The sequence below is a fragment of the Nyctereutes procyonoides genome, unplaced genomic scaffold (genome assembly GCF_905146905.1).
Source record: "Nyctereutes procyonoides isolate TBG_1078 unplaced genomic scaffold, NYPRO_anot_genome, whole genome shotgun sequence".
Lineage (NCBI taxonomy): Eukaryota > Metazoa > Chordata > Mammalia > Carnivora > Canidae > Nyctereutes > Nyctereutes procyonoides.
Window position 1 is genome coordinate 20,865,079 of NW_026575024.1, and position 21,885 is coordinate 20,886,963.

Below are 21,885 nucleotides of genomic sequence, written 5' to 3' on the forward strand. Positions count from 1 at the left end.
GAACACTAGCGTCTGTATGCTGGGCTTCTGTTCACAGCATTTTCATTACACAAGCTCTATAATGACTTTGTATAGTGACATGTATAAAAATAGTGACTCGCTCTATGTTGTACCCTGAAACTAACACAATGCTGTATGTCAATTCAGTTAAAAATTATTTTTAAAAGTCAATCTCATTTTGAATATTCCATGAAACTCTACAAAACCAGCAAGAAAACCCACGGATCTAAATTATGAAGGTGAGGAAAAGCAGAGTACACATGCCCTGGAAAGAGTAAATCAGAAATACCCGTGCAGGAATCAAACCCCGCCTGTAACCAAAAGTACACACAACATTATTAGATAAGAATCTCCTTAAAATTTAATTGACTAAATGTATTACATTCAATATTCCATGGGCTTCTTCTGGACAAAGGATCGGCATAAATACAAACAAGCCTCTGGGCCTTTCCCCCTAACCAATGAAGAGAAAACACAGGAGGCGAGGGGACACGAGTACACCTTCGTATTTACACTTCCCCTTTACTTTACAGTTCAGTGCCAGAAATATTTACAGAAAATACAATAAGAAAAAGATCATGTCTTGGCAACATACCGAAATTCATACAAATTGTATATATGATTTCAAGCAAATAATGATACTGCTTATTTTTTAGCCACAACTGCCAAGCCCTTCAGAGGAGAAAGATGTTCTTGGTCACTGCAAGAGGCAAGGACTTGGGAAACTTGGTTTGCTTCAACAAATATTTATTGGGCGCCTACTATATGCAAGGCACTGTGGAATCCCAAATTACACCTTTTCCCTCACCATTAAAAAAAAGAAAAGCATCTGAAGAACATGAGTTGAAACTCTGAGAAAAACACTATACAGTACATGGCTTCTTCAGCTACTGAGAACCCACAGTTTGATTCCACACTGAGTGAGTGGATTACCTCCAATCTCTCCGTCTCAGGAAAAGAGGCTGTCATGGAAATCCTTAAAACAGACCATCGAATTTAACTTAACTGTTTCATGTAAACACAGAAATCAATTCTTTTTAGGAAGATATAACCTGAATGGGTTTTAAAATGCTGAATGGAGAAACATTGCCAGCAGGAGTGTCAAATTACCCCTAACACATCTTTACTATCTACCACAAAACATGTCTTTGAGCAAAACTGATTCCCACTTTGGGTAAAGTTCCACCTTCCAATGGAAATAAATGTTCCCAAAGACCGTCTATACCCTGATAATCACTCTGCAGAGCCTGACAAATGCTTCCCCACAGTATGTAGAAAGTAACCATTAATAAAGGCCTCATACACACAACCTGTGGGCAACTGACATTACTGGCCAAAGATGTAGGTCTTTTGTATTTAGAAGTAAGTCCAGAGGAGAATGGGCTGCCCTGAAATCGAGGACCTGGAAATGGAGGACAGCATGCATGTGCATGGGTGTATGGCCAGGGCAGGAGGGGGTGAACTGGACATATAACTATTCCTTTCAGAGGGCCAATGCTAGGCAGGAGGAGGTCTTAGGAGGAAGCACAGAACACAAGTGGGAGCTGGCTGACCAAGAAAGGGCAAAGCCTCCTCATTGTCATCAGTGCTCCCAACCAGAAAGGAGGAAGAAAGCCCCCATCTCCCAAATGGTAAAAAGGACTCTGAGTGGCTACCTGCCTCTGTCCCTTGGGTATGCTTTCCCTGTCACCAAATGCCACACTCATCCATCCCGATACTCCTGTCACATGCAGCAACGACAATGTTTAAAAGCCACAGACCAAAATGGTCCTGGCTTCCCTTCAAAGGTTATGAATACATGCTAGCAAATTTATCAAGTGGACTACTAAAGGTTGTAACTAGGGACTAAATATGCTCCTCTGGCATTATTCTACTCAACATGATTTTTAACAAAGGCAGTTGGGTGAACTTAGTGACCATATACTCAAACCCATACTAGTGAAAGTTTCCAAGGGTTCTTACTGCACTCCCTCCATAGGTGAATGTTATTTTGAGTAGAAGGAAAGAGCACCTCACGAGGTATATGTACCCTATACTCTGTTTGTACTGTACACACTGGGGTCTCGTGCCTCCAGGGGCTGCACAGCTCTGAATCGATCCCTCTTTCCCTGGGAGAGCACAGGCTTCTAGATTACAAACTGCATTCAACATGGTTATTCACTCATCAGTTATGAGAATTACAAAGAGTTGCCAGAAATTAGAGCAAACTGAAGGGTCAGGAGGCCTACCTTCAACACGCACATCACAGTACATTTTGCTGACAGTAAAATTATGCTAAAGGTAAAAGTTCTATCCGAAGAATCACACCGAGGAAATACACCTACATCAGTTATTTTTAACCTCTGGAATGTTGTAAGTTGCATATCAATTTAAGCCTTCTTTGTTCATTTCCACTATAAAAAGGGACCATTTTTTTCTTGAAATGTCAATCTGGAATTTCCATGAAAGTTGTTAAACTTCACCTTACACCTGCTGAATTAGTAAAAACATTTTTAGGGTAGCGTTTGCTCCTCTTTATCATATACCCCCTGCCTCCATGCTACCATATGGAAACATTGATTTATTGCCCAGAGTAAAAAGAAAATCAATTACTCAATAATATCATACCCTGAATGGAAACTGGAGTCTTAGAAGGAGGAGGTAACCTTTACCTGAGCTTAAAACAAACATGATGAAAAGGGTACAGCAAACTTAAAACCAAGAGGTGCTATAATACCCACATTTCTTGCTCACAGATGACAAAATACATACTTTTGGAACAGAAATATCTGCACAGGGAGCTAGGCCCTACATTATCCCCCACCCTCTAATGTTAAAATCCCCAAACGTCAAATGAAACACACCATTGCAGCCCTATCTATTGACAACAGAGTTCACATAGGGAGACCACCCCTAACACAGCTGTGAGCACTCCTCTTTGGACTTCAGATGTCACTTACTTTCTTAACATAAAATAATCTTAATAAAGAAGAACGCATATAAGAATAGGAGAAATGAGCAGTGTATACTCTTAGCACTGTAACAGGAATCCTTGGAAGGTTGTTCTGGGTCTGGCCACCTCAAAACATATATCCCTGGCAGAAAAGTAGCAGCGAGGTAACAGAAGTATTTCCAAAACCCGGGCAGGGATTTTGTTGTGCCTTCAGCTGAAAAGTCCAAAAAACATGACAACAGCCATTTTTAACAGTAGCCACCCGAGGGGTGGTCACTAACGTTTGTCAATTATGATAAAATCCAGTAGCTCTCTGAGAGAGATCTGAATTAGTAGCATTGAGAGGCTATTTCCTGAACCCCAAATTAGAATCCTTCATAAACTACTGCAGTTTCCTGCTTGGTCCTAAACTAAGATACAATGGATGAAACCAAATAATTTTCAACCCTTGCTGTGAGTCTACATTTCTCAAAATTTAACCAAGAAATTACCAAGGAATTATGAACGTTTAACCTATCATCATGTCCCCAAGCCACACAGCAAAGGAGAGAGTGGAGGCATCACTGCTGTCGTCTTACAACTGCTAACCCACAAACGCCACCTGTGTCACCGTAAAAGGACCGGGCCGAGCCTCCATTTTAGATCTGCTCCTGGGTTGCCCAGAAACTGAGGCCTTCAGATAGATCTGTGCAGTAATGAGGATGATAACTTTGTGAAATGTGGAGAGGAAACATGAAATATTTTAATGTCAGGCTTCTTATCTAAACAAAACACATATATGTTTGTTTCTGTCAGTTGGACAGTTCGACGACAAATGGACTTACAAGTGAGCAGAAAGCTGAGATTTCTTTCCTTCTCCTCCATGCTATCATCAGTATGAATCTTTAAATGTCCTGGAAGATTCTGAGACAGATTTTAATTCTGAACATAACCTCCTAAAAAGTGAAGTATAAAACTATCTTCAACTTCTAATTTGCAAATTTGATACTACCAATGCACGTGTTTAACTGAGATGCATAAAGCCTTTCTCCTCAAAAGGCTTATATTTAACTAAAATTGTCACTTTTAAAAGAAAGTTTATGGCTAAAATGTATATCATCATTACCAGCAGGAATATGATTGTGTCTGGGAGCCCATTTCACTAGAAAGCCGAAAGTCTTCTATCAAATGGGTTTATAATGTGTTTCTTCTATTCTGGTGATTAAACAGTAAGTTCTTGGGGAGTGATTTGTTTGTCTTTTTTACAGTGATCACCTATCAAACTGTTTTGCTCTGATATCATAGCCCCAAACTGGAGTACAATAGTCCTAGACAGACAGTGTCTAAGAAGAGCAGTTCTTGAGTCCAACCTCCTGGAAAAGTGAAGTATAAAACTCTGGCTCCAACTGCTTGTTCCGGTACTTGTTGACGATGTCGGTGATTTTCTGTTTCCGGCGGACATGTGGTGGACTGTAGGAGTCACTCTCCAGTCTCTTTCTTCTACAAATATTAATTACAGTCTGCCTCACCAGAAAACCTTGAAAACAGAGGGTATTAAAATCAACATGAATAACTAACCATCTAGGTGAACTATCAGTCGCTTTTTTTTTTTAAAGACCTTATTTATTCGTGAGAGACACACAGAGAGAGACAGACAGACAGACACACACACACAGGCAGAGGGAGAAGCAGGCTCCATGCAGGGAGCCCGACATGGGACTTGATCCCGGGTCTCCAGGATCACCTCCTGGGCTGAAGGCAGCACTAAACCGCTGAGCCACCCAGGCTGCCCGAACTATCAGTTTTCAAGTGAACTACTCTCCTCTTCAAGGTCAAACCTATTTCATTCCATTTGCAAAACTCCCCATCTCCAGAGAGAAGGACAACACTATAACAAGACTGCAAGAAATACACAATGACAAGGAAAAACAAGCAAAAGTCTGTTCTGACAACCCATTTCTAATTGCCCTGGATTATAAACAGCTATCTGCATTTTCCAGGCCTGGAAGTTTGCGAATCGTAGTTATATTTGTACTTAAGTAGATAAAGCAAGTTAGAATAAAATATGATTTGTTTTTTAAAGATTTTATTTATTTATTCATGAGAGACATAGAGAGAGAGGCAGAGACACAGGCAGAGGGAGAAGCAGGCTCCATGCAGGGAGCCCAATGCAGTACTCGATCCTGGGATCTCCAGGATCATGCCCTGAGCCAAAGGCAGACGCTCAACCGCTGAGCCACCCAGGCGTCTGTCTCATAAAATATGCTTCTTATTTAACAAGAACTATAGCATTTTCTATATGTAGTGTCTATTAATATCACCATTTCCTTATTTCTACTTCTTCTTGGTTCATAAAAATGTTTAAATAAACAAACAAGTAAATAAAAAACAGAGATATCTTAACTCTTCAGCAATATATGAAGACCTTACCAAGTGCTCGTCTGCTGACAATCATCCCATCCACGAGCGGGATGACCATGTTAAATTTTCCAGTGGCTCCTTGAATTTTTATCCGGAATAATCCAGTGTTTAAAGGGTGGATAAAGATGACAGGAACTTCTTTTTCAAGAGTGGTAGATCTTAAGAAAAGAAAACTTTTCACCCAGACATATAAAAGCTTAAGTCCCCCACATACCATGTAAGAAAATTAAGGACGCTTGATGCCAAGCCTGATGTAGTCTGTAAGAGCCAATGTGTCACAGTCTGCTCAGAATCTTCCTTCTGGGAGTCCATGTTGCTGCATTCCCACTCCCACCTCTACCAACACTTAGCCCTAAATGTCCATCACTGCTGCTAGGCTTTCCAAACTGACAAGAAAGGGGCTAAAAAAATGTGTTTTAAAGCCACTAGGGACACAGGGTGGAAGGAAACACAGAGGAATCTGTCTGGGAGCTATGAATCTAGCAACCAGCTATGGGACTTTCACAGAGTTCCTCCTTATAGGGAACCAAAGTGGCAGTGGCCAGGGTATAGGGAATTCCACCAGAGCCAACAATGGAATCTCAGAGCACAAGTGGGAATATAGTTTAGGCCCCATTATGGGAATCTCTAATGTAATTTTTGTTCAGGGGTTGGGGGAGGAAGTTAGGCCCATTAGTCTGAGCCAGCTGAAAGTGTCCTCCTTAGCAGAGGTAATAAATGGCTACATCTTGGCAGGGCCAAAGCCTCTGAGTAGGTAATGGGTACTGATGTCAAAACTGTACCTTTAGAAGACTGAGACACACATCATGCTCAGAGATATGTCACTGCAGGTAGAGGTACCCATGTTATTACTCTGCGATACTTGCTACATGTTGCCATTTCTTGTTTTTTGCTTTCAATACAATGCTTCTGTTCTATATAGGTAAAGTGATTCTGGCCAAAGCAACATTGAGTCAATTTTCAGTATGTTGTATAAAAGTCAGTCTTTTAATTTTGTCACTAAGACAAATTCTTGATTTTTTGCCAGTCTACCAACAAAATACGATTTTTACAGGCTAGTCATATTATTATAACTTTTGACCTAAAAAGACTGAAACAGTAACACCACTACCACCAACACAAGACACTTCAAAGTTTTCTTCCAAACTAGTTCTGAAGAAGTCTACCTCAAGAATTACTCTAGTCTCTTCAGCAAGTCAGCATTATGGACAAAAAAAAAGACAAAAAAGACCTGTTCTGGGGTGAAAGAGACTGAAGCCATATTAACATCAGATGGAGTGGATTCTGGTTTGAACAAACCAACTCTAAAGGGTATTTTAGGAAAAATGGAGAAATTCTAATATAAACTGGTTACTAGATAGAATTAAGGAATGCTTACTAATTTTACTACTGTGATAATGTTATCTTTGTCTATCTGAAAAGTGTTTTTACTTTTCAGAAATGCAGACTAATATTTAAAATGTTAGGATCTCCTGTAACTTGCTTTAAAATACTTCAGCAGAAAAAAACACCTAAATTTTAAGAATGACTTCTCCTTTTCGGGAAATTTAAAAATATGTTGTTAAAATAAACCATCTTTACTTCAATTCTATGACAATAATCTAATGATGTTAAGAACAAATTCATCTTATATGCAATACAAATCAGATCATGTAGCTTGGTATCAAAGGTAGCTCTCTGCTGTACAAAGTAAGGTTGGCATCTGGGGTCAAAAGCCTGAGTGAGTTCAGATCACTTTCTCTTTCATTTACTGAATGTGTGATACTGAAGAATAATCTCTATGAGCCTATTTCATTCCATTTGTAAAACAGAGATGATAATGGTACCTCTCTTGGGTTGTTTTAAAATATTTGTTTAAACTAAAAGCAAACAAGCAAAAAGCCTTTAAACTATAAAGCCTAAAGAGATACATTGTTACTAATCTGAATCCAACTATTCTCTTCTTCTATCCTATTTTTGCATGGGCAGCTAAAATAGGAATCATACCACTATAATATAGTTAGTATTACATTTTATCTAGAAATATTTTCCATTAAATAGCTCATTTAACTAGGATATTTCAATTATCCAGAATGTTTTGACCAATTTAACTCTATTAACTTCTAATATTGCTGTTACTATGGTTAACATTTACCTGCTTACACTTATTCATTTTTCTCTCTGCTGCAGATAAATGTACAACAGTAATGATGCCATTTAAAAATACTTGCTAATTTATCACCTTGTGCATGTATCTACCAACTTCTTTGATTTTTTCCCCCCATGTTTATTTCCTATTTCCTTCATCCCTTTTGTTTCCTTATGTCTTTCTTTATGTAACCACAACTGGCACATTGTAACAAATAGGTTTCTCCATGCTTAAAGACATGCTGATCAGCCTCAGGCAAACAAAGAGTGTACCTCAGAGAAGTGCTGCTGTTTGCAGTAGTTTCCACACCAGTACTGATCTCTGTCAGCAGGTCTGAGAGGGGAAAGTTCTCTGGAAGAAAGTAACAATAACAGTAACAATTCATATCTCCCTCATATTTGTAAAATAAATAGTATGAAATCTAACTTCCTAATCTCTTTATATAAGGGTGCAATAAATATATGGATTACGGTATCCTTAAAATACATAATCCTAACCATTCCTCACCAAGAAGAAATCTCCCTCAAGACATATTTTAGCTAAGTTCATCTAAAGCTGAGTTTTTATAGAACATGATCTGTGGCCTTTGAGGGCTTGGTTGGAAAGCAACAATCACACTTGTCCAAAAACCCTGACTTGGATGTGATTTTTAGGTTAAGTATACACTTCTAATGCTCTTATGTTGCTTACATAAAAATCACGAGAAATTTATCCATAGCAGAATTCCTAAAGACAAATTAATCTTTATACCAGAACTAGACAGTAGGGTTCATGCAGAGGTGAGGGAAGTGTTCCCTCTTCCCCTTTCCAGAAGACCTGGGAAGACCAGGAGCTACATGGAGAGGGACCAACTGGCAACAAGCTATTCACTGTGATATCAAGAATAGCTAAAAGTTTTATATCCACTTACATCCACTAGTCTCATCAAATCATCACAAGCAGGAGGTGCCATGAGTGTCTCTATTTAATAGATGAGTAATTTAAGGCTTAAAGAAATTGAGTGAGGGGCAGAGCCAGGATGCCAACCCAGGCTTGCTGAACTCCAACCCCAGCTTCTGGTCGCCATACCACATCTGTGCTGCCTCTCCCCACATATTCAGCAAGTCATTGTCATTCTATAATGGACAAAGTCTTTACACAGTACCTATATCATCATAGCGTTCCACCCAGACTACAGAAACTCTTGTCTCAGGTCCAAGGGGAGGCACAGGGCGACCCTGAGGCAGCTTCTTCATTCTGGAACTGGGACTAAGCTATATGAGGTAGAGAAAATCAGAAAAGAAGAAGAGGGAGGGGAAAAAAAGAAGTGGCTTAATAAAACTACCCAACCATATATTCAAGTTGTCCAGTGATGTATCAGGCCATGGGATATCACTTCAGGAAAAAAGTGAAATATATTTGCAAAAAAGCTCTTTGACTCCTCTGTTTATCAAGTCTCAAACTAGAACAAAGAAATGAAAGGTCTTAAATTCCGAAAGGAAAATAAGGAATACTGACCAATTATAATTTCCATTAATAAAAATAAAATTTGTGGGAAGGGTGCCTGTGTGGTTCAGTTGGTTGGGCATCTGATTCTTGGTTTCGGCTCAGGTCCTGACCTTCGGTTTGTGGGTTCGAGCCCTATTTTTGCTGGAGATTTTCTCCCTCTCCTTTTGCCCCTCTACCCACTTGTGTGTGCACACTCTCTCTCTAAAATAAATGAATAAACAAAATCTTTTAAAAAATTTATGGACAATGTCTTAATGAGATCAAGTGAGATCAAAGGATTTGAGTCTATCTCTGGCCAGCAAGCAGAATGCTTTCTTCATCACAACGTTACTGGTTTGCCTGGGGATCTTAACCTCTAAAATGTCCCATCAGCGAGTTCCTTCTAGTTCTCATTTCTAGGCCAGAAATTTCCTACTACAATCTAGGCCTAAAAAGTCACTTTTTTTTGTCAACAGAAAGAAAAAAAGAGTTGCTTATCTCTTTACTAACACAGTGTTTCTGGTTTCCCTGCCCACCAATTGGCTTGAAGTCTCTCTGAAGAGCTAGCAGGACTCTGTGGCTCCCCTTCAGCACTCTGAGCCTCACCACTTTGAGGGCATGCAGCAGGAATGAGTTTATGCAAAAGTCCTAAACAAAGCTGAATTTTAAAAACAAAACTGCCTTATTAGCACAGAAATATACCTGTGTTTAGCAGATGACCAGAGACCATGGCAATTCCCTTAGATTCTTGTTTCCAATTCTATTTGTGTTCTGACAGTCACAGAAAAAGACTGTGACTAAAAGATCTTCCCCAAACTGGTGGCAGACACCAGTCACACTCAGAGACCATTTTCTTAGCATGGCTCCTAATCAGCTTTGAATCTCCAACTTCAGCCCTAAATATAAAGGGCTTCTTAGGTCAGGCATACCTGGGTAATCTCCTTTTTATTAAATCAAAGTAACTTTAATAATTATATCCACAGAATCCCTTTAGCTGTATAATGTAACATATAAGCACAGGATAAATCGTGTTCACGGGTTCTGCCCACACACAAAGGAGCAAATCATATTGGGGCAAGAGTTCTGGGGAGATCTCTAGCAAGAGATCATGTCATCTGCAAATCCATACAGTATTACTTCTCCTTTCTGATCCTTATGCATCAATTCTTTTTCTTGTCATATTTCCCTGTATAGGACTCCATGTCCAATATAAGTGGTGAGAGCAGACATCCTTGCTTTGTCTTCCATTCAGGGGGAAAGCAGTCAACAATACTATATAGTATAATGTTAGCTCTAGGCTTCTAGTAGAGCTCGGTCTCAGGTTGAGAAAGTTCTCTTCTATTGATAGTTTGCTGAAAATATTTGTCATGAATGAATGTTGAGTTTTATGTCAACTGTTTTTTCTGTATCTATTGAGATGTTTTTTTCTTTTCTTTTCTTTTCTTTTTTTTTTTTTTTTTAGTTAGTAGTGTGGAAATCAGTAAAGGGAAACCTCACTAAAATGGAGTAGGTAGGCTAGAAAAAGGAGCTGTACCACCCAATGGCAATTACGTGAAGAACTGTCAATTACAGACCCTAACAGAAGAATCATCAACAGGAAAGAACCATCAATTATAGCCCCACCAGGAAAAGATGTACATGGAATCTTCTGCAACTCAGTCAATGAGAGACCTTGGTCATTCCCATCCTGAACTCTTGCTTTCCTCCAATGACTTTCACTCAGAACAAACCCTCCCAACTTCTTCCTCCTTCTTCATAAAACGATGTTCCTCTCCTTTGTTTGCAAGACTTGTCAATAGTTTTGCCACAGCTTGTATGTCCCCAGTTGCAATTCTCTGCTATTGAGTAAACTCATTTTTGCTGATAAAGTACGTTTATTTTATTTTTTTAAATTTTTATTTATTTATGATAGTCATACAGAGAGAGAGAGAGAGAGAGAGAGAGGCAGAGACATAGGCAGAGGGAGAAACAGGCTCCATGCACCGGGAGCCCGACGTGGGACTCGATCCTGGGTCTCCAGGATCGCGCCCTGGGCCAAAGGCAGGCGCCAAACCGCTGCGCCACCCAGGGATCCCCAAGTACATTTATTTTAAAGGTTAGTAGCAGTCTACAAAGTATAAATAATAAAAATACAGTGCTTTAAAGATTTTGGATTTTAAGGAATAACCATACTGACATTCAGAAAAGGAGTACAAGGCCCACCAATCACTGCACATTAGATCTGGCTGAAATCCTACATTACCACCCTACATAGACATGTTCATCTCCAAACTATATTCTATGAAACCTTCTAAATATAGCAGCTTCTGATTTTCAAAATCAGTTACTTCAGAAAGTCTTAAACAACTACTTTTCTACTTTTACTATATTAATTTTAAAGGTGAATACTTCTGTATTCTCCCTCAAGTGCATATATACATATATGTATAAATGTGTGTGTGTGTGTGTGTGTGTGTGTGTGTGTGTGTGTATGTGTGTTGATCCTTGAACAATGCAGGGGCTGGAGGTGTAGATCCAGCTTATTGTTGACCAGAAAGAAGTCTTATCAATAATATAGTCGATTAACAAATATTTTATATATTAGATGTATTATGTGCTGTAAAGCTAGAGAAAAGAAAATATTTAAGAAAAACATAAGGAAAATACATTTACTGTACTGTATTTATTGTAAAAACACAGATGTCTGGACCTACGCAATTTATTTTATTTTATTTTATTATTTATTCATGAGAGACACAGACAGAGAGAGAGTCAGAGAGATACAGGCAGAGGGAGAAGCAGGCTCCATGCAAGGAGCCCAATGCAGAACTCAATCCCAGGACTCCACGATCACGCCCTGGGCTGAAGGCAGGCACTAAACTGCTGAGCCACCCAGGGATCCCATGAACCTACGCAATTTAAACCCCTATTGTTCAAGAGTCAACTGTATTATGTTAAAAACAACTTTCACTGTTGAAGAGCCAAATTAAAAACCCTATAAAATCAAAGAACGGTTCAATCAAGTTTACACTTCTTTTGCCTTTCTTATTATGTGTTATAAATCAATCTTCCCACATTTATGAAATGATCTTATACTCTTGCTATCACTTGTCCACTTTCCAGTAGGAAGGAAGAGCTAACATGAGGAGAAAACAAAAATAAAGACAAAACAAAAATAATATCTACTGATATGGCAAGAAAAAAAGTATAAAAGTAAAATACTCCCTTCTTGTGGTGGCTGCTGTGTGCCTCACTCAGTGTGTCTATTCATATACTGGGCTAGTCTCCAAAGTGCTACCATTTGTATACAGCAGACTTGTTTAAGTTGAATGTTACATGATTAAAGACGTGGAATTGTATAGCTGCTGTTTACCATTTTTTTAAAAAAGATTAATCTGAAAGAGAGAGAGAGAGAATGTATGCACAAGTGAGAGAGGGGGAGAGGGAGACGCAGACTCCCTGCTGAGTAAGGAGCTCAACGCAGGACTTGACCCCAGGACCCTAATCATTATCATGACCTGAGCCTAAGGCAGACATTTAACTGACTAAGCCACCACCAGGTGCCCATCACTGTTGTACCTTCAATGTGTATTTCAGGGACCAAATAAAAGTGTAGGCCTGAGAAGGAATGGGTGAGAGACCTAAGCGTGGTACCAGAATGGCTAAATCAAGGAAAACATGAGAGGCTATCTTAGAATGACCTATTTGTTGCAAGCTGAAAAAAAGAAAATTGTAAGAATTTGATTTAAAAAACTTAAGATACTAAAAAACAAAAACAAAGACAAAGGCAAAACTTAAGATACTAATGAATCAGTACTGCTATCATTGTTCTTTATGTTACAGTTAAAAGCTTGATTTAAAGCATGATTCTAAAAAAAAGAAATAAATAAATAAAAATAAAGCATGATTCTATAATTACCCCCAATTCATGACAAATTTTTAGAACTGTATCAACAAAGTTACTTACCCGCTGTGAGGAATTAAGATTGTCTGTGTGATTAGGGAAAAGCTCAAGTGTCAGGGATGGCTGTTTCAGAATTCCAGGCATAAGATCCATATTTGAATCACTGTCTTGGTCCGAGATGTTACTTTCTAATGAATCGGCTATAGGGAAAAGAAAAAAAAATTATATTTACTACTTCTTTAGAGAAGTGTTTCAACTAATTATGCTAACAGTTTAACCTAAGTCACTTAGGAGAAGCACTGCTTCTAGACAAAAGGTTGGTAAAATTTTTCTATAATGGGTCAGTAAATATTTTAGGCTTTGCTGGCTATGTAGGTCTCTAATGCATATTTTTTGTATTTTATTTATAACACCTTAAGAATGTAAGAACTGTACTTAGTGTTCTGATTTTGGCCTGTGTGTCATAGTTTGCCAGCTCCTGCACTACAGAAAAACTGAGATAAGACTAGAAAATATTTATAGACCTTTCAGATGCAGAATATAAGCCACCTGTCATTCTCTTAATTATTTTGATTACATATTCAAACATGTGGCGTGGTACCAAGTGGCACTGGGGCATTCCAAAGCTACAGAGGACCTAGTCCTTGTGATTAAGAAGTGATCTGGTTACAGACAAGCACACAGAGTCAGAAAAAACAAAAACAAAGACAAATCTCAAGAAACAGGAGGAGGTTGAGTCAGAGCAGGGGCACAGCTGGCACACGGGACATTTCATGACAAGAGATAAAGACCCAACTGTAGCAACTAAAGTAGAAGGACAAGATTCTAGCTTTGTTGGTGCCAATAGGCTGGCCTAGAGACACCACAAAGGAGGGACTCAACCCACAGAGGACAAATAGGGCCTTGCTTCTGGAATCAAGGTAATAAATCACAGCCTTGATGTGAAGGCAAAGAGCTGCTAAGGATACTGACCTAGACCATCAAAGGCCCCTCCTACCAGGGACACAACTGGCCCAAGAATCTAAGACAGGGGTGGGGGACCTAGTGTGGGAAATCAAGGGCCCAAGTACAAAAAGGTCAGAAGGCTGCCAGAGCAAGGGCATGAGAAAAGTAATTAGCCTGAAGATGAGACCATGACAGTGTGATATATAGCAGCCCATTCTACAGACCATCTCAATGAAGGTGAAGTTTTTCACGTACTGCCTGGTCAGGCACAAAGAAATGGGCTTAATTTGCAAGAAGCAAAGGTTTGAGGCAAGATAAGACTATGGGTTCAGACTGAGAAGTAATAATCACTCCTGATCCTTTGGAAGAACTGGCTTAATTCACCACCTTTTCTAGGCTGTGAAGTTTCTCCTGCTTGGTGTCAGATCAGCCAGATGCTATCAGAGAGCCTTCCAATTGTAGGATTCTCTAGAGTTCCAGATAAGGCTCTCACATGGAAGCAGGCAAGTAGATGGGAGCTAATTCATAAATGGAGAAAGAAATGAATACACTGCAAAACAAGCCTTCTATGCATTGATTAATTAAAGAAAGACAAAAAATGGATTGAAGTGGACCTCTCCTTCTCTACTTAAAGATTATTATAGGGACGTCTGGGTGGCTCAGCGGTTGGGCGTCTGCCTTCTGCTCAGGGTGTGGTCTGGGGATCAAGCTCCACATCAGGCTCCCAATCGGGAGCCTGCTTCTCCTTCTGCCTATGTCTCTGCTTCTCTCTGTGTGTCTCTGATGAATAAATAAAATCTTAAAAAAAAAATTATAAGAGGTTTGGTCCATCTGTCTTTAAAAGTCCTTAAGAAAGTTAAGAGGAGCTAATATCCTATACCTTTGCATCATCTAAATGCTATCATACCTTAGAAGTTAAACAGTGTCTTAGATGACTTCAGAAATCTCTCCCAATGCAAAAATACTGCACAAACCAGTGAATATAAAAACAGATTTGAAAACAGCACCATATAAAAATTGCTTACTTAAAGACTCCACAGGAGAAGGAACTACAAAAGCTATTTCCGTAAGGGCATCAGCATAATACAGCACCTTCTTCTGTCCATTGAAAATGCTAGCCCCAATGTCTTCAGAGGAAATCACTTCATCTAGGAATGAGAAACACTACATTACTGCTCCAAAAGGTGGGAAAAATCCGTTTCATCCTGCTTCATGAAATTTTAATTGGTTAATAAAGTAATAATCAACAGAAGATATGTTTCCAGCAAGAACCAATGAGTATGTAAGAAGAATAAAATATAAATGTTCATTAAATGTCTTTACACTAACTTTAAATGATTAAATTTTAATTTTACAGTTTCTGAAACTACTCTAAATTAGGCTACTTCTGAAAAGCAGAGACTTGAACTCATCTGTATGAGGCAGATTATGAGGCAGTTTTTCGGGAAGAGGTAATAATCTAAAGGAAGATGACCACCACAGACCTCTAAAAAGAGAGCAGGTGTCTGTGTGTTTTGCACTCTTGCTTTCAAGGTTATTTCTGTCCTTGGTCTCTCTCTACTGCTCCTCAGCTCTGCTTCTTCCCCAGTGGCCAGTGACAGAACATAAAATGTACAGGCAGTATATTGAATAGTAGTATCTGCTCTAAGCCAAAAAGAATGAATTAACAAACAAACAAACAAAAAGAATGAATTAACAAAAGTAACATTCCTGAGAACTAGTACACTTCTCAATTAAAATGAACACAATGTCCTACCAGGAATGCATAAAAGACCAACAACCTGACAAAAAATTGGGAAGAGGAAATGGAACAAGTAATTCCCAGGAGAGAAATTTAAAAAAAAATGAAAAAATGCTGAAACTCAGTTATAATTAAAAACAGAAAATTTGGGATGCCTGAGTGGCTCAGCAGTTGAGTGTCTGCCTTCGGCTCCGGGCGTGATCATGGGGTCCTGGGGATCAGGTCCCACACTGGGCTCCCTGCATGGAGCCTGCTTCTCTCTCTACCTATCTTTGCCTCTCTCTCTGTCTCTCATGAATAAGTAAATTAAAAATCTTAATTAATCAATTAATTCAGAAAACTTCTCACCTAGCAGATTGGAAGATACCTAATGTTGGTGAGGATGTGGCAAACTTTATTTGCAAAAACAGCATAGTTTGCCAACTCCTGGTTTAGACTCTGGGAAGGCACTTTGTGTCTACTGTAATAGACACTTTGGTTACTGCCCCAACACCCACTCCACCCTCCTCTGCTCTGTAGCAGATGTGAACTGTGAGTGGAACTGACCCTTCACACTGGCTCTACCTTGTCTTTATCTCTCTACCAGGGTTAAGAGTCATTCCATCTCTCTTGCTACGGCCACAGGTTTAGAGTGGCCAAATCACTGCATATCTCAGGACTGGAAGTAGGGAGGTTCTGACACCCAGCTAATCTCTCCTCTTCAGGCGAGGGTTGGCATGTGAATATAAAGCCTGGAACTGCCTTTTGGTACTATGAGAGAAGCCAGGCTAAGGAAAAAGCCAACATATGGACAGCAGAGCTAAAGGAAAACTGCAGAGAAAGAGAACAGGGTGTTGATCAAATTACAACAAAAATGTACACTAACCTCTAGAATTTTCATTTACTACATGAGACAATAAATGACTTTTAAAATATAAGCCAATTTGGGTCAAGTCTTCTGTTACTGCAACCATAAGCATTCAATGATACATTTATCAAATTGAAACATGTGCATATCCTTTATACCTCTGGTTTATTTGTAAAATAAGACTACAAACTTAAAGAGACAGAAATTAAGAATAATAAAACAAGAAAAAACAATGACCATTATGAGTTTTACCTTGTTCAGGTCCTTCACCATCATCACAACTGTTAATAGACCAACTGGTAGAAACATGCCCAGTCCAACCTGGGTGTCTGCCCACATCTACTGACCAGCCAAGGGAGAGCAAAAATTCTAGGAAATGTGGCTGAACATTTCTGGAAGATTCCACATTCTTTAAAATCTGAAATACATACCAATCATCAGCTATAATGAAGGAAACAAAAGAGCATATCAAAATAAATCTCCATAAAAATCAGTTAGCTTTGAAGTACCTGACAAATCAAGCCTAAGCTCAGAATAAACTTAGGAATACATTTCTATAGTTAAAAATGATGCTTCTATAGAAGTTAGACAGATTTGGGTTCAAATGGCTGGGTCTTGGGAAAGCTTCTTAACCTCACTCTTTCAGTGTCTTCATCTCTAAAGCAGAGATAGTAACAATGGTTGCGAAGATTAAGTGAGATAATTCTAGCTCCCTCTCTAGCAAAACAATTACTGAACCAGATGTGTTTACTAAAAGTAAAATAAAACTGCTATGTCCCTATCTTCACAGACTTTACTGTCTGCTTAGTGAGACACATTACACAGGTATGTGATTATTTTATTACACACCAATGACAAAGGATATAAAAGGTACAAATCTATTTTTAAGAAGTTCAATAAAGGGGATCCCTGGGTGGCGCAGCGGTTTAGCGCCTGCCTTTGGCCCAGGGCACGATCCTGGAGACCCGGGATCGAATTCCACGTCGGGCTCCCGGTGCATGGAGCCTGCTTCTCCCTCTGCCTGTGTCTCTGCCTCTCTCTCTCTCTCTCTGTGACTATCATAAATAAATAAAAATTAAAAAAAAAGAAGTTCAATAAAAATTAGGTATAATTAACAAACAAGTGAGAAAACATCCTCCTCTTAGTCCAAAGAAGAGAATGCAGCCATTTTAGCATAAAATAAAGTGATCAGAGGTTCTCTGCTCCTCACTAAACACCAGATTTAATACCTGGGCTTTTTACAAATGGCCTCAAAAAGAAAACTCCCTAAAAGTGTTGTTTTCACAGGGGTGATTTCCCCCTCCAGGAAGCACCTGAAATGTCTGAAGACATTTTTGTCATCACAACTTATGGGATGCTACTGGTATCTGGTGAGTAGAGGCCAAAGATGCTGCTAAATGTCCTTTTTATAGGATAGCTTCCATAACGAAGAATTATCTAGCTAGCCTAAAAGAGCAATAGTGCTGCTGTTGAAAACTCTATGCTAAAGGCAGGAAAGTGGGAAATCCTCTACAAATTATCAAAATCAAAAGGCATGTATCAAAATCACCCAGGGAATATTTTTTTCTTGGACATTTCATCAAACTTTTTACTTAGTAATTATAAAACATTTAATTTAATTTTATTTTTTTTTAATTTTTTTTTTAATTTATTTATGATAATCACAGAGAGAGAGAGAGAGAGAGAGAGGCAGAGACACAGACAGAGGGAGAAGCAGGCTCCATGCACCGGGAGCCCGACGTGGGATTCGATCCCGGGTCTCCAGGATCGCGCCCTGGGCCAAAGGCAGGCGCTAAACCGCTGCGCCACCCAGGGATCCCAAAACATTTAATTTTAATTTTGTATTAGCATTATTACCTTATAAGCATAAATGACAATTAAGTGATGTATTTGATCTATAGTTCTTAATCTAAGATCATTCAACCTATAATTTAATATCTAAAATAGAATATTAAAAGTATGCAGTATGAACTTAGGTCTATAAAACAAATAAACAAATCATACAACACAAAGGCAAAGAGTACAAGGATCACCTATCAACACTGCAATTGGTATCACTGTTGATAGCACTCAAAATCAGCATATAGAGATGAGGTATTTTTAATTTTTTTTTACATTTTTAAAATTTGTTTAAATTTAATTAATGAACATATAATGTATTATTGGTTTCGGAGGCAGAGGTCAGTGATTTATCAGTCTTATATAATACTCAGTGCTTATTACACCACATGCCTTCCTTAATGCCCATCAGCCAGTTACCCCAGCTTCCCACCTCCTTCCCCTCCAGCAACCCTCAGTTTGTTTCCTATGATTAAGAATCTCTCATGGTTTGTCTCCCTAATTTCGTCTTGTTTTATTTTTTACTCTTTTCCCCTATAATCCTGTTTTGAGGCATTCTTTAATTCAGAGAGGAGTGAGCTGACATGGATTCTGTAGGACCAGATCAACATAATTCTGTCACCTGTACAATTTTGTGCACATGAGATTCTCTTAGACCATTGTTGACTTCTACACAGCATCAGCAGAGGTAGGATCCTAGAATCACTATTTTTATTTTTTATTTTTACCTGGTGTCAATTTATTGGCTTTTAGGGAGATTGTACATTTATATTGATTGCAGTATTTTCAAATTTTAAATTCAATTAGTTAATATATATTATTAGTTTCAGAGGTAGAGTTCAGTGATTCATCAGTCTTATATAACACTCAGTGCTCATTACATCACATATCCTCCTTAACGTCCATCACCCAGTTACCCCATCTCCCTACCCCCTTCCCTCCAGCCACTGTTTGTTTCCTATGGTTAAGAGTCTTATGGTTTGTCCTCTGGTTTCATCCTGTTATATTTTTTCCTCTCTTCTCCTATGATCCTCTGTTTTGTTCCTTAAATTCCATGTTTAAGTGAAATCATAACTGTCTTTCTCTGATTGACTTATTTTGCTTAGCATAATACCCTCTAGTTCCATCCATATTGTAGCAAAAGGCAAGAGTTCATTTTTTATGGCTAAGTAGTATTCCACTATATGTATGTGTATGTGTATGTGTGTGTGTGTGTGTGTGTGCGCGCGCGCATGTGTATACACCTACCACATCTTTATCCATTCATCTGTCAATGGACATCTGGGTTCTTTTTTTTTTAATTTTTTTTTAATTTTTATTTACTTATGATAGTCAGAGAGAGAGAGAGAGAGAGAGAGAGAGAGAGAGAGAGGCAGAGACACAGGCAGAGGGAGAAGCAGGCTCCATGCACCGGGAGCCTGACGTGGGATTCAATCCCGGGTCTCCAGGATTGCGCCCTGGGCCAAATGCAGGCACCAAACCGCTGCGCCACCCAGGGATCCCGGACATCTGGGTTCTTTCCATAGTTTGGCTATCGTAGAATTTGCTATTAATATGGGGATGCAGGTGCCCCTTCAGATGACTATATTTGTATCTCTGGGGTAAATACCCAGTAGTGCAATTGTCAGGTGGTAGGGTAGCTCTATTTTCAACTTTTTGAGGAACCTCCATACTGTTTTCCAGAACAGCTGCACCAGCTTACATTCCCACCAACAATGTAGAAGGATTCCTCTTTCTCTGAAACCTTGCTAACATCTGTCATTTCCTGACTTGTTAATTTAAGCCATTTTGACTAGTGTGAGGTGGTATCTCATGGTGATTTTGATCTGTAGTTCCCAGATGATGAGCGATGTTGAGCATTTTTTCATGTGTCTGTTGGCCATTTGTATGTCTTCTTTAGGGAAATGTCCTGTTCAGGTCTTCTATCCATTTCTTGATTGAATTATTTGTTCTTTGGGTGTTGAGTTTGGTAAGTTCTTTATGGATTTTGGTAGCCCTTTATCTTATAAGATACTTGCAAATACCTTCTCCCATTCTGTCAGCCGTCTTTTGGTTTTGTCAAATGTTTCCTTTGCTGCACAAAAGCTTTTGATTTTGATGAAGTCCTAATAGTTCATTTTTGCCTTTGTTTCCCTTGCCTTTGGAGACATGTCTAGCAAGAAGTTGCTGCAGCCGAGCTCAGAGAGGTAGCTGCCTCTGTTCTCCTCCAGGATTTTGATGGATTCCTGTCTCACATGTAGATCTTTTATCCAGCTATTTTTACATATGGTGTAAGGAGATGGTCCAGGTTCATTCTTCTGCATGTGGCTGCCCAATTTTCCCAAAACCATTTGTTGAAAAGACTGTCTTTTGTCCATTGGATAGTCTTTCCTGCTTTGTTGATTAGCTGACCACAGAGTCGAGGGGCCATTTCTGGGTTCTCTATTCTTTTCCACTGATCTATATCTGTTTTTGTGCCAGTACCATATTGTCTTGATGATTACAGCTTTGTGATAAAGCTTGAAGTCCGGAATTGTGATACCACCAGCTTTGGTTTACTTTTTCAACATTCCTTTGACTATTTGGGGTCTTTTCTGGTTCCATACAAATTTTAAGATTATTTGTTCTAGCTCTGTGAAAAAAGTTGATGGTATAGACTTGAATGTATAGACTGCTCTGGGAAGCATGACTTTTTTTTTTTTTTTTGAAGCATGACATTTTAACAGTATTTGTTCTTCCAGTCCATGAGAATGGAACATTTTTCCATTCTTTGTGTCTTCCTCAATTTCCTTCAAGAGTGCTCTATAGTTTCCTAAGTACAGATCCTTTGACTCTTTGGTTAAGTTTATTCCTGGGTATCTTACGGTTTTCGGTGCAATTGTAAATGGAATCTACTCCTTAATTTCTCTTTCTTCTGTCTCATTGTTAGTGTATAGGAATATAACTGATTTCTGTGCATTGATTTTATATCCTGGAATCACTACTTTTAAAAGTTCCCCCCACTCAAAAGACAGTGACAGAGTCCACAAGTCACAGATGTGGTTCATCAATGCTGATCTATGTCAAGAGGTGTGATCAAACCAAAATATGGGGTGTTCCTTCTATTACTTGTCAATCCACTGGGCAAAAATTGCCAGGCCATTATGTCTTAAACATTTCTCATTAGAAGTACACATATGTAGTTCACCCATAGCGCTTCACAGTCATGTAAGTGCCAGAAAACTGATTTGACAGCCACTTCCAGTTTTTTTCCAATTAAAATTTTTATTCAGGAGTGAAAGTTTTAAATAAACAATTTCTGAAAAGTTAGTCAAGATGCAATAGATGAGTCAAATTCAACCTACAAAGCCACTGACTGGCAGCTAGAAATTAATCTAAAGCCACCCTGTGGTTAGGCCAGGTGGGGCTCAGACATTCTACAGGAGGCTGCAGAGAATGTGCATTGTTCTAATCACTCTCAGTCCCTAAAGAGCTAAGGTAACTAAATTAGTTTAAGAGCTACTTCAATGGTTTATGTCTTCTTTTACAGGAAGGATAAAAATGGCCCTATTATTGTCATATGAACCATGCATTAGACTTCTTCCAAACAAATCCCCAATCGCTGCAAATCTACCCCATTCTGAGGTTCTTTCAAAAACCTGGAGTCCACTGGTCTCACCTCCAGCTACCATAAGCCCATATCCTCCTAAGCTCCAAGTATACTCACTCCACAATGAATTTTGTG

General features: G+C 39.0%; 1 protein-coding gene across 5 annotated transcripts in view; it reads right to left on the reverse strand.

The window, feature by feature from the left end:
* Positions 1-335: 335 nt before the first annotated feature.
* The window catches only part of RALGAPB (Ral GTPase activating protein non-catalytic subunit beta), an 83,421-nt gene continuing 61,871 nt past the window's right edge, over positions 336-21,885 (reverse strand). For all 5 annotated transcript variants that reach the window (XM_055346338.1, XM_055346314.1, XM_055346323.1 and 2 more), the window contains 7 exons: positions 16,596-16,761; positions 14,781-14,903; positions 12,874-13,010; positions 8,605-8,713; positions 7,733-7,811; positions 5,342-5,490; positions 336-4,448 (listed from right to left, as the gene is read on the reverse strand). In XM_055346338.1, coding sequence (XP_055202313.1) covers positions 4,255-4,448; positions 5,342-5,490; positions 7,733-7,811; positions 8,605-8,713; positions 12,874-13,010; positions 14,781-14,903; positions 16,596-16,761 — 957 coding nt within the window. In that variant the 3' untranslated portion in view covers positions 336-4,254. The remainder of the gene's footprint in view (positions 4,449-5,341; positions 5,491-7,732; positions 7,812-8,604; positions 8,714-12,873; positions 13,011-14,780; positions 14,904-16,595; positions 16,762-21,885) is intronic.